General features: G+C 40.7%; 1 protein-coding gene across 2 annotated transcripts in view; it reads left to right on the top strand.

The window, feature by feature from the left end:
* Positions 1–13,242, top strand: part of KATNAL1 (katanin catalytic subunit A1 like 1) — an 82,938-nt gene that overhangs the window by 47,232 nt on the left and 22,464 nt on the right. For both annotated transcript variants that reach the window (XM_075198947.1, XM_075198948.1), the window contains exons 6-9: positions 2,496–2,601; positions 3,018–3,176; positions 5,345–5,471; positions 6,899–7,033. In XM_075198947.1, coding sequence (XP_075055048.1) covers positions 2,496–2,601; positions 3,018–3,176; positions 5,345–5,471; positions 6,899–7,033 — 527 coding nt within the window. The remainder of the gene's footprint in view (positions 1–2,495; positions 2,602–3,017; positions 3,177–5,344; positions 5,472–6,898; positions 7,034–13,242) is intronic.

Genomic DNA, 13,242 nt, shown 5'->3' with positions numbered 1-13,242 from the left:
TCCAGGCAGGCTAATGCAGTAAAGACGGAGCAGAAGAACAGGTATGGAGAACAAAGGGAAGAGGGCCCTGCTCAAATGAGCTTACATCCTAAGGGATGGTAGACAGAACTCAGGCACACAGGGAGCAAGTTGAAGAAGTGAGGAGAGAACAGGTGGGCTGGGAGGAGAGAGGGGGAGAACAGGCGGAGGGGATGAGATGAGGGGGTTAGGTGGAAGGTTGGTAGGCTTTTAGGAACAGGTAAGTTTTGAGTGCCTTCTTGAAGGAAGACAGATTGGGAGAAAGACGGATGGAGCGAGGGAGACCGTTCCAGTGAAGGGAGGCAGCACGGAAGAAGTCTTGGATTCTGGAGTGGGAAGAGGTGATCAGAGTGGAGGAGAGGCGATGGTCATTGGCCAAGCGCAGGGAGCGGGCAGGGGTGTGAATGGAGAGGAGGTTAGAGATATAGGGGGCAGTAGACTGGGAGAGAGCCTTGAAAGTGACGGTCAGGAGTTTGAAAAGGATTCTGTAAGGAATGGGGAGCCAGTGTAGGGCAAGGCAGAGAGGGGAGGCGGATGAGGAGCTGCGAGAAAGGAAGATGAGCCTAGCAGCCGCATTGAGTATAGAGTGGAGGGGGGCGAGATGGGAATGGGGAAGGCCGGTAAGAAGGAGGTTGCAATAATCAAGGCGGGAGATGATGAGTGCGTGGATGATAGTTTTGGTGGCATCTTGGGAGAGGAAGGGCCGGATGCGGGCAATGTTGCATAGCTGGTAGCGAAAGGGATTGGATGTGGGGGGCGAAGGAGAGAGAGGAGTCGAGGGTGACACCCAGACAGCGGAGTTGGGTGACAGAGGAGATGGTGGTATTGTTAACAGTGATAGAGAGGATGTGGTGGGAGGGGAGTCTAGGGGGAGGAAAGACAATGCGTTCAGTTTTGGAGATGCTAATTTTGAGAACGCGCAAGGACATCCAGGAGGAAATGGCAGAAAGGCAGTCAGATACACGAGAGAGGAGCGTGGAGGAGAGATCGGGCGAGGAGATGTAGAGTTGGATGTTGTCAACGTAAAGGTGATACTGAAGACCGAAGGAGGAGATGAGAGCCCCCAGGGAGGAGGTGTAGAGCGAAAAGAGTAGAGGGCCAAGAACAGAACCCAGATTTATGCCCCTTTTTATGCATGCCAATAGTTTATTTGCCCTTGCAGCTGCTGCTTGACATTGAGCACTATTGCTAAGTCTACTGTCTACGAGCACTCCCAAATCCTTTTCCATTATAGATTCTCCTAAATTAATTCCATTTAATTTATAGATTGCGTTCTTGTTTTTGATCCCTAAATGCATAAGCTTACATTTATCTATGTTAAACCTCATATTCCATTTGGCCGCCGAATCCTCCAGTTTATTTAAGTCCTTCTGTAGAGAAGCTACCTACATCTTGCTCAGATTTTATTACCTTACAGAGTTTAGTGTCATCTGCAAAAATAGAAACTTTACTCTCTAAACCATCACCAAGGTCATTAATAAATATATATAAAAGGAGTGGCCCCAGCACAGAACCTTGAGGTACTTCACTTAAAACTTTTGACCAATTAGAAAATGTTCCATTTATCACAACTCTCTGTTTATTTTTATTTTTTTAAATTATGACAAGATATTTTCAGCGTTACCTTTTACAGTGCAATGTGTTCATATACCATGATTGTTGAACGTTTCTTCTACTGAAAGCCATTTGTTTTATCACTAACTTTTGAATTTTGCATATCTCAGTATTATTCAAAATCTATGTTTCAATAGAAAATGTGAACCCTGTATGCATTGGTTGACTAAATAGTAATGCAAATCATATTTAGTAAGTGTGCGCTATATTGTCTAGATTATACTGATACATTATATTTTACAAGATTTTACATACGTCACAGTTCTTTCCTATGGCTTTCTTTCTGTCACCAACGTCTGTCTCTCTCTTTCCCTCTGTCTGATGTGTCTCTCTCTCGCTGATCTCTGTCTGATGTGTCTCTCTCTCGCTGATCTCTGTCTGATGTGTCTCTCTCTCGCTGATCTCTGTCTGATGTGTCTCTCTCTCGCTGATCTCTGTCTGATGTGTCTCTCTCTCGCTGATCTCTGTCTGATGTGTCTCTCTCTCGCTGATCTCTGTCTGATGTGTCTCTCTCTCGCTGATCTCTGTCTGATGTGTCTCTCTCTGATTTCTGTATCTGTCTCATCTGTCTCTCTCTCTCTCTCTCTCTCTCTCTCTCTCTCTCTCTGTCTCTCTCTCTCTCTGCCTCTCTCTCTCTCTCTCTCTCTCTCTGCCTCTCTCTCTCTGCCTCTCTCTCTCTGCCTCTCTGTCTCTGTCTCTGTCTCTGTCTCTGTCCCTGTCTCTGTCTCTCTCTCTGTCTCTGTCTCTCTCTCTCTGTCTCTGTCTCTGTGTCTCTCTCTCTCTCTCTCTGTCTCTGTCTCTCTCTCTGCCTCTTTCTCTCTGTCTCTGTCTCTCATCTCGCTCTCTTATCTCTCTTTCAATAGGGAAGACATTGCTGATTTAGAGGAAGCAAAAAAATTATTGAGGGAAGCTGTGGTGCTTCCTATGTGGATGCCTGACTTCTTTAAGGGAATCCGAAGACCATGGAGGGTGAGAATAAACAATCATATTGGTATTGTATGAATTGTATAGTTTGATATTGATTATGATAAAGTTTATTAAGGGTGTAATAAATGTAAACATTTTGCTTTTTTCACCATATGAAGTTATTTGCAGACCGCTAGTGTAATAACCTTTTAGACCTCACATTGCCCTGTGGTCACTTGAAGACAAGTAGAAGTGTTACAACAATAGTACTATATGGTTTTATTTCCACCAAAAGGCAGCTGAAAATAATAAGGGTGGTTTGGAAATTTCCATAGTATCAGTTAGAGGATTTAAAACCGTCAAGTAAAATTTGGTTGGATTTTATTTGTAAATCCACAGAAGAAAGAAAATTGGGCTTCCCTATAATTTTGTCTGAAAAACTAATAATTATTATTGGTTTTTTTTTTTAACATTTTCAGGGTGTTCTAATGGTCGGACCACCGGGTACGGGTAAGACCTTGTTGGCTAAAGCGGTAGCCACGGAATGTGGAACAACCTTTTTCAATGTTTCTTCCTCAACATTAACATCCAAGTACAGAGGAGAGTCTGAAAAGTTGGTTCGCTTATTATTTGAAATGGTAAGTTCTTCTTTGTGTACTGTGGTCGTTTCAATCTAGAAAACGGTGGTAGGGGAATTTTACAAACCTAGAATATATGTACTTTGGATTATTAAAATAATGACCAAGGAAAGAAATGCAGACATTGGTAGAGAAGTAGAGCGATGGCAGGATATCATAGAACTGCTCCTTGGGGTCAGTCAATCAAGCAAATGTGAAACTGATGCTATATATTGGCCCTTTATAAAACCTACAGGAACATATACTTCTGAGACGTAAACAGCATTGTTGAGCCAATATATGTGTACAAGATCGCTACTCATAGTAACCGTTCAGCAGTTGCCTGTGATTGCTGTAGTGTGTATGTGTAAAATGGCTGAGATGCAGAGCAACATAACCCTTTTCACAACAAGCGTGAATACATTTCTACTGGGTGGTATAGGTGTAGGTTATTCCGATGAGTCTATTAGTGACAACGAGTATATAGAATAAAACAATTCTGATTTACTATAACCGTGACCTGGATTAAATGCAGACTTAAATTAAAACAGACAGAGGACATTTCCGACAAGACTGCCATCCAGACTGCTATAAATTGTGAACAGAGTGAATTCCGGCTCTTCACTTTCTCGTTACATAATAGAGCAACATTAAGATTTCTGTATTTAAAGCGGCGATGGCAGGAGCCTGGTGCCTGACCCTAACCGTAACCCTTAGATTAAATTGTCCAGTTGCCAGGTCCTGCCATTGCCACTTTAAATTCAGAAATCTCAATGTGTCTCTGTTTTGCAACATGCAGTATGTTCGTAATTTTTAGCAGTCTGGATGGCAGTCTTGTCGGAAGTGTCTGAGCAACCGGATGAGTGTCCAATTAGTCCACACGCTTAGGAGACAAAATTAGATGAGATTCATCGGTTGACCCCCTGTTCCACGCAGCCGCATAGCCTCCAGCATGACTGAGGGGTTGTCAGAAGAATATTCCACACACAGGCCCAGAACAGTTCTCATCCTGCCACATTTATCAGCGTTACTCATAATGACCTGATTTTGATAGGATGAATGTTTGGGAGTTTTTTAGGATGTTTTTGGGGGGCTCACGCAGCGATATTGCAGCAGATACTAGGTAATTGGCTGCAATAGCTTAGTGTGTGAGGCCAGCATAAGGGAACACTTAAAGACAACTGTGTCACTAGTAGTATTTAAATAAGCACCATTTGGGTGCTTATTTAAATAAGGAAGTGCTCTTGTGGGTTGATGGGTCACTACACAGGTTGTAATACCAAACATGGGGTAGTAAGTGGTAATTTGCTATATGCAATCTCTGAAATGGTGCTGCCGGCTGATGCACAACACTCCTCCTTATCCTCTCCTAACCTCTCCGATCTTGTACTTACTCACCGAATTTCATGTTCTTCATAATGGCTCCTGAGACTGAGGTGCTTTGTGACTTAAGTACCAATAGAAAGCTGACACAAGTACTGCTCTTCTAGAATACTTGCTCAAGACTGAAATATGTGAGAACAAACTTCAAGTGCATGTAATAGCTGCAGGGAAACTGTCATTATCCTCCTAACTTGCTGTGTAAAATGATAATATAAAAAGAAGTAATTCATAGATGTTACCATGTTTAATTGAACAAAGAATCTTATTAATAACCGTAGAATGTGTAGAGATATGTTGTAACCCAGAGCAACCAATCAAATACACACAGTTTTCTGGTGCAATTTAGAAAATTGAAAGGAATTGTCCACTTTTGTGTCCAAACCTCACTAAGACATATACTTTCATATAGCAAATAGGAGGGGTTCACCTTCAATGGACCTCTCTCTGTTACCTGAAGTCAGGAGCCGATCTTCCAGTGTGCAGCTCTGGAGGGAGGACCATCAAGTCCATTTCAAATAGCACTACGTAGAGCTTTCATGTTCTGCGCAAATAAATAAAGATTGATGGATTCAATCCTCCTGCTCAATGAGATTACATCACAAATCAGCTTCAGGTATCAAAGCGGTTCTAGATATGTAGGGAACTGTCCCTCCCCTATTTGCTAAATGACTTTACACCTAACATCTGATTAGTTTCCATGGGTGACATCACTTTGCAGCATGTTATAGTACCAAATGATAAGTTTTTGCTATAATATTATGTGGAATCATGTTTATCATTATTAACTGCAATTGCTCTCACCTCAGGCAAGATTTTATGCACCCACCACTATTTTCATTGATGAAATCGACTCGATCTGCAGTCGGAGAGGAACGTCTGATGAACACGAGGCCAGTCGGAGAGTGAAGTCCGAGCTGCTTATTCAGATGGACGGTACTATATGCCGCTGTCTTTGCTGATATTTATTTTACTGTTTAGGGTTATTCAGTCCGTTCCACCAGCATCATCGTACTGTTCTCCACCATGTACGTGTCAAGTCTGGTTTCCAATGTCCCAGTGATAAATGTGATACTGTAAAAATAACGTGTGAATTTACAACCACAAAGTGTAAAACTGCAGGGTGAATGCAAGGAATTGAATTACACCTCTGATGTGCCAGAAAACATGTTTCACAGCTGTATTTAGAACGGGTTTTGTTCCTTTCAGCTGCACAAAATCACATTTCTAGGTACGCATCAACCAATGTAATAAAAAGCTTAAAGCACACAAAAGTCACACGTGATAAAGCAGTCCTGATATCTCTCATGATTAACATATGACATAGGTGAGGCTAAACCAAGTAGCGTTGTAGGAGAAAAACAAAAAGGTTTAATGAAGGGCTTGGTCCTAAAGTGGAAGTAGGTTTAATTGGATTGTTGCACTTTTTCAGGTTTATAAACCAACCCGCAAATTGATGCAGATTGTTTCCAAAAGACCGTAAGGTGTTGTGCACCCTGAAATGTGCTCGTCAGACAAGTAGCTGCAACTGCGCACACAAATAATCATTGTGGGTCCACGCGTTTTGCGGTTCTGAATGTCTCTTAATACATTATGGGTTGTCGGAACAAGTCTTTTTATGTCATTTGTCCCATGCAGATCAGTAATCATCATCATCAACATTTATTTATATAGCGCCAGCAAATTCCGTAGCGCTTTACAATCGGGGACAAACACAGTAATAAACAATACTGGGTAAAACAGACAAAGAGGTAAGAGGGCCAGTAATACTTTATTGGGAAATTTAGGCAACTGTTCCAGTGGCAGCTAAACTATTGGTCAGATCATTTTCAGTGGTCGGTTCTGTTTCTCGGCTCATTCTAGCTTTGGGGCAGATTGTTCAAAGAAACATTTGCGCTCACTTTATATGACCTGAGACATCTTTGATTTTTGGACAGATCTAATAATCCAGGAACAATTCTACTTGTTAAGCGAAAGATTTTTCCTCAGTCAAGAAAACATTGAGTGGTTCCTTTAATATCTTTTCATCCCCTTCTGTATGAGAGCAATAGAGACAGTTATATAAATAACCTGTCTCCCTCTGCTGAGCAATGTACAACAGTAGTCATTTTATGAACAGCCCTCCAGCCTCAGACTTCAGAACCACAATGTACAGATGCCATTTGAGAAATTGCCTGGGACAGTCTTTATGAACGTATGCTTAGATGATCTACCGGAGCAGTACGATGAACGCAGGACTTCTATGATAGATTGCTGAGTAATGTTCAGGGAAAGTGTGGTTTTAATAAAGATCAGTGTCTCCACTGTCTGCACCCTTTGTGTGTTTACTTCTGGTGTCCTCATAATGTGTTTTAATACCCCAGGTGTCGGAGGTGCTCTGGAAAATGATGATCCTTTAAAAATGGTTATGGTTCTGGCTGCCACCAATTTCCCATGGGACATTGATGAGGCTTTGCGGAGGCGATTAGAGAAAAGGATCTATATACCTTTACCTACAGGTATTCAGATGACTATAAAAAATTACAGCTAAACCGTAATTGATCTATTAAGTATAACCAAATACAAAAATGAAAATGCGTTTTTGAAATTTCTATTTTATGAAGAATATTTTCATGTGTGTGAAAGCGTTAAGTCGGTATATTACATATAGGTATTTTTATTCTATCTACAATCTTTGCTTTTTATTTTGGATGTATTTTATTGTTTGTAGGAAAAGTAACTATTTGCAAATGCAGTTTCATTTGCCACCACGTGACACAGATGTCAGCAGACATGGCATTGTTGAATGCTGGAGTTAGTCCATGAGGATGCATATTACAGTGTGACTGATAGTGGGAGCAGAGGATGTACAGGACAGGGTATTTGCTTCCTCTCACTGCCCTGTAACTCTGATCTGCTGTGTGTCGCCACACTCCTGCAGGAGGAAGCATCAGGTGATAGGTCTCTTACTCCTGCACTCACTGTAGTGACAGGGCTATCATAGCTGTGTGGTTAGTGGCAGAAACACATTCCACTAGTCATGAAGTCAGGTTTCCATCCATAGGCATATGATATTGGCAGCTGCAACCCTACCAGTGGGAATTAGCCCTATGTACTGTACATCAGCATAAGGGAAAGCTTGCCTCTTATTTATTAAAACTTTTGAGTCTGGGTTTAGAAGTGTCTCCAAGTGACCTCTGTGTTGGTCAGAAGCATTTTTTTGGTCACCATGTTTCTGTTTTTTTTTTTTTTTTTTTTTTTAACAGTCTAAAGGCTAGATTTACTAAACTGCGGGTTTGAAAAAGTGGAGATGTTGCCTATAGCAACCAATCAGATTCTAGTTATCATTTATATAGTACAGTCTACAAAATGACAGCTAGAATCTGATTGGTTGCTATAGGCAACAGCTTCACATTTTCAAACCCGCAGTTTAGTAAATCTAGCCCTAAGGGTGTGTCGGAGTGTTTTTTGTAGTAGGTTACGGAAGTTGGACATTTTTAAATATTTGGGGACTTGTTTTTTGGGGGGCTTTTATACAGCGCTGCAGTTTTATAAACCACTGATCGACCTGACTAGCACCCCAAGCTATTACAAAGCTGCATTTTATCACTGACTGAGCAGGATGAGAAATGTAGATCAACCACCGTAACAGAACATGTTTTAACAGACAGTAGTCCTAAAAAACCATGACCGGATTTGTTGTATATTTTTGTGTTGTATATCAATTTTACATTGCTTTACATTGCTCAGATTCATACGCCATTTTCTGAAAACAAGGTACTCCAGCTTTGTTCATGTCTGTTTGTCTGGTTACAGATCTGCATACTGCTTTTTCTCCTTTCTCTCTGACTTTGAGCATTTTTTCGCTTTACTAGCAGCAAATTAATTACCTGTGTCAGAATCCTAGCTGTGTTATTCTGCTTCTAATAGGGAGTTTAGGAACAGTGACTGAAACAATTTATTGACCACTAAGGGCTAGATTTACTAAGCTGCCTGCGGGTTTGAAAAAGTGGGGATGTTGCCTATAGCAACCAATCAGATTCTAGTTGTCATTTTATAGAAGGTACTTAATAAATGAAAGCTAAAATCTGATTGGTTGCTATAGGCAACATCCCCACTTTTTCAAACCCGCAGCTTAGTAAATCTAGTCCTAAAACTGCATCCGTTCTCACCTTCTTTTCTTGATTCACTTTTTGCCACATTCTTACTTGTTTTGACACATTGTGTATTTTTTGGGGAAATTTTTAGACCACCACTGGGTATCGGGGATGGTTTATAAAGTATATTTCCACTTATGGAAATCTATGCTTTCTGTGACTGACACCAACTGAAGATCAGTCTGAATGAAGCATGGTGACAGCCTTTTCTATAACATTAGATCTCTGGTCTGATTGGATTATTATAAAATACCTTTTGAAAACTAGTTGCTAGGCAGATAGCAGAGGAATCCATTAACTCTGCCTGGGTCCTGGACAAACTGAAATCCTAAAGTGAGTCAGATATTCTCACTTCCATGACAGCTATCATGGGGGAAGGAGGTCGACTAATATTAAATGATTTCCTCAGAAAATGTAACTGTACTGACAGCTATAGAAAGGCAAAGGCCCTATACTGTTCTCTCCCTCTTGGAGGCAGAGAGGCCGAGAGCGGGGGAGGGCGGAGGCCGAGAGCGGGGGAGGGCGGAGGCCGAGAGCGGGGGAGGGCGGAGGCCGAGAGCGAGGGAGGGCGGAGGCCGAGAGCGGGGGAGGGCGGAGGCCGAGAGCGGGGGAGAGCGGAGGCAGAGAGAGAGAACACTCGAATATGTTTTATAAAAATAAGCTGAGCTAGATGCCATTGCCTATTCAAAACAGTTAAACTACTTATGATTCATGTAAATAATGGTTTCATGGCATTTCTAAGTACAATGAGGCACTAATTATTTAATTTAGAAATAGAGTGAAAACAAAAACATTTAAGAATACAAAGGATTTAGTGATGGAGTCAGGAAGTTTTACTTGAACAATTGTCATTCATTGTCTCCTTTGTCAAAAATATAGAATGCTAAAAATAGAACTTTTGCTCCATAAATTTTATGGATAGATTGTTTTTTTTAGAATAGATTTTTTAGAAGTAGTGATTAGAATTAATCCTGTATAAATGTTTATGTATGAATAATATGTATTTTTTGATACTCATCCTGTAGACATGAGCTGTTCCATTCACCTCTTTTAATGTGCTGGAACTGTCCACTCCTTCAAGTGAATCTGAGGATTGTGTGCCCCTTCTCCGTTACATATATAAACTGTGACTTGTGTGTAGAGGAGGGGAAGGCAAACAGACAAGTACTCTAATGTAGAACTGTAGGTTTTCAATGCAGAATATCTATATGGAATTTTAAAGTAAAACATTGAAAGTCGGATTTTCCCAAAGGATAGTTTTGACATTATTGTATTTCCTGATACACAGATGTTAATGCAGCTATAATTCGCTTGAGATATTTACAAGCACAGTCAGACAGCTTCAAGGTGAATATCATCCCGAGATCCCTGGGAGCTGACAGCTAAAGTTTGTTTATATACTCTGTTGTTCTGCAGGAAAGAACTTAAGTTCCAGATTCTTTCACTTGAAGGCTCAGATCATTGTAATTCACTGATGGCTGGTCTCAGGGACTGTGCTGTCTAGACTCCAGTTACATCAAAATGCAGCAGCCTCATCTCCTCTCATTACTGTCTCATCACGTGTCAGGCACTTTGGTGGCTGGCTGAGACACAAGCAGACAATAATAGCTTGATGACGACTGAAGTTAGTGGTTATATTGTAGTGTGACATAGTTCTTGTTTCCATAAAGTAAACCGTAGATCTCACAGTACCTAAATGAGTGTTATGCTCCTGATATAATGGTACGTTTCAACAAGCAATGCTATTAAAGCCAAATTGAAATATCCGGGTACAAGTCATTACTGGAGACGTTATTAATCCTCCTTCCCATAATATTCTTCTAGTTCAAGGGCATTTACAAGCAGACTGGAATAGAAGTATAAATTATAGGATCGTTGCGTACGTTTTGCACCTGAGACAATTACTTGCACTATGCAGGCTGCATATAAAGTGGATGTTTGTCCAGTGCTGACTTTATATATAAAGTTTTTACTGTTTCCTGGAAAATGAAATCGCTATATCAGATTTATTCATACATGCATCTTATTCTCCCTATGCAGCTGTGCTTTTGTGAGAGAGTGAGCTTTTATCAAGGTGCATTAAGAGGTAAAGGTTGGGAAAGTCAGCCTCACTGATTAAATGTCATTGGGATGCTTCTCTAGATATTGCAATGTTCAAATGATATTTTAAAAAAATATTTTGAATGTTTGTTTTAAATCAAGATATGTACCAGATGTTGTAGCCGTGTATTAAGGTCTTAAGTAACCTGATCTCTGAAGCTGACCACACAAAGCAATTATATTGGTCAGTTTGGTTGTTTTAAACCATGTATGCAGACATTAAACTTTGTGTCCCTTATTATCCCATCATTTAGCTAGCCCACCACATGACCAGAGATCTGACGATTTAGCCAACTTGGCCGCTGGTTTGGTCTTTCTGTGGTCATGCTGGCTGACCTAATCTCTCTTCATTTTCCTCACTTCATGGATTTTTACTAATACATCATTCATAGAGCACATCAGGGCTAGTGTAAGAAGTGTAACACAGTGGTTACATTGCTATGTTCAGGGATAAAGCGTAGATAAACACCCAGGGCTGGTATACACCCTTCCACCGAGCCAGAGAACTCAACAGTCACCACTAATTCAGGAGTGTGAAAGTAGAAGGATCAAGTATTAAGTGACCCTTAAGTAACAGTTTATCTAGATCAGAGAAGAGCAACAGGCAGCCCTAGGTCCAAATTGTGGCAGGGCCTCCTCACCTCCTACATGGACAAGATGGCTGGCAGAGCATTGAAAGGGTTAATACCCGATGCTGCAGCACAGAATGGGTTAATCCCCAACTCTGGGCATCAGGGGATGTAAACATTTATCAAAGGGAATGTTTATTAATTTAAATGTACATGTTTAATGTAAGGGTGCTGAGGTGCCGGTAAGTAACTGACACGCACCACCGAAACGGTTAAATCCCGGCGCCCAGTGTGAATGTATTTATTTTAATGTTGATCATGTGTTTATTTATAAGTAGTATGCCATTTTGGAGGCATTTTGGTTCTGTGACCTTTCTGAAGAAAGGAACTCCCATGCTAATTAAGCTTTTAAGCCTGAATGCACAGCAGGATGCTGTTATACTTTTCTTTTGTGTGTCCTGTTAGAGAGAGAGGGGAAATATCTGAATAATGAAACTGCAAGTAATTTGGGAAATCACAGATTGATGTAAATTTTGTTAAGTTCAAGTTAAGTTAAATCCAAGTTTGGATAATATATTGCATCCTGCTGGTAATCATTGAGGGCCTGATTCGTCAAGGAATGCAAAACTAATGTATTGTGCGTTTTTTGTTTAAAACGCACATATTTTGGGTATACACTCGTCCATATTCAGCAAGGAGCGCATCTGAAGATATATATGTTGATTAATACGGGTCTATCTCTGCTCTGCTCTAACAGACAATACACTGCAGGGTACATCCAATACGTATGTGGAATATCAAATAATAAAAAAAAAAATTCAATTAATGTCACCTGTTAATAATATAGTCATTAATGACAACCATTAAAAAACAAAAAAAGTGGGTTCCCTCCATAAAATACTATTATTAGGATGTTATTCATGTTTATTGTACATACAATGCATTTTTACATTTGTTCCTGATTGCTAACTCTTGTTCTAGCTGCATACACAGCTGTCATCACTAGTAATAGGCACTTACACTCGACCTGTTGCTGGTGCAAGTGATATGACTGAAAATCACATTGTTTGAATCGGATGCTACTACATACGCCCATTCCCCTACCCGTTCCGCCTTGAATTCACAGGCTATAGTAAGGGTCCTTTGTGCTCGAAGATGAATTAGACGTTACTGTGTTCTCTGGCGTATGGTTATCTTCTGGTCATGTGCGGAACGGTTTTACGCAAAATACGACACGTATCGGCACTTGCGTGCCGTAATGAACCAGACCCCGAATGTGATATCTCACACTTTGTGTGGTGCAGAAATTGTATAAAAAGAGCTGTACACCATCTGTACTTCTGGATAATCACTCTGGATTATACCTCTAACTACCGACTCTGGTTCTGCTAGTTCGCCCACACTCCTGGGCTCAGGACCACCCTGCTTTAGTTCACCCCCGACCTCTCTTCCTTCCTCCTCCTGTCTCCCTGCATTGTTTATTCCCTTATACCTTTCTGGCCGGTCTGCCTGTCCTCAGTCGGGTTGTCCATTCTAGTTGTCTATTTATATTGCACTTAGTTTTCTTTTTCTTGTACTTCCCTATATGCCATATTTTGATTTCTACTACACAATATGTACGACGCTGCAGACCCTCTGTGGCGCCATATAAATAAAAGATAATAACAATATTAACTAGTGTGTAATGGTCCTTTATAAGGGCCCACTCTACTCCTGAATTACATCAGGTTGCCCATCACTGATCCACAGCATAGAACAGAATATTTACAGTGTGGGGAGGTAATGCTCACGTGAACATGGGAAATAGTCTGATATGGTTCTCATATCTCATTATATATTAGCTCTTTTTTTTATTTATTATAATACAATTTATTAGTACGTCCATATTAAGGGTCCTATTTA

The sequence above is a fragment of the Mixophyes fleayi genome, chromosome 2 (genome assembly GCF_038048845.1).
Source record: "Mixophyes fleayi isolate aMixFle1 chromosome 2, aMixFle1.hap1, whole genome shotgun sequence".
Lineage (NCBI taxonomy): Eukaryota > Metazoa > Chordata > Amphibia > Anura > Limnodynastidae > Mixophyes > Mixophyes fleayi.
Note: the sequence above shows the minus strand (reverse complement) of the source record. Positions and strands in the feature narration are given on the sequence as shown.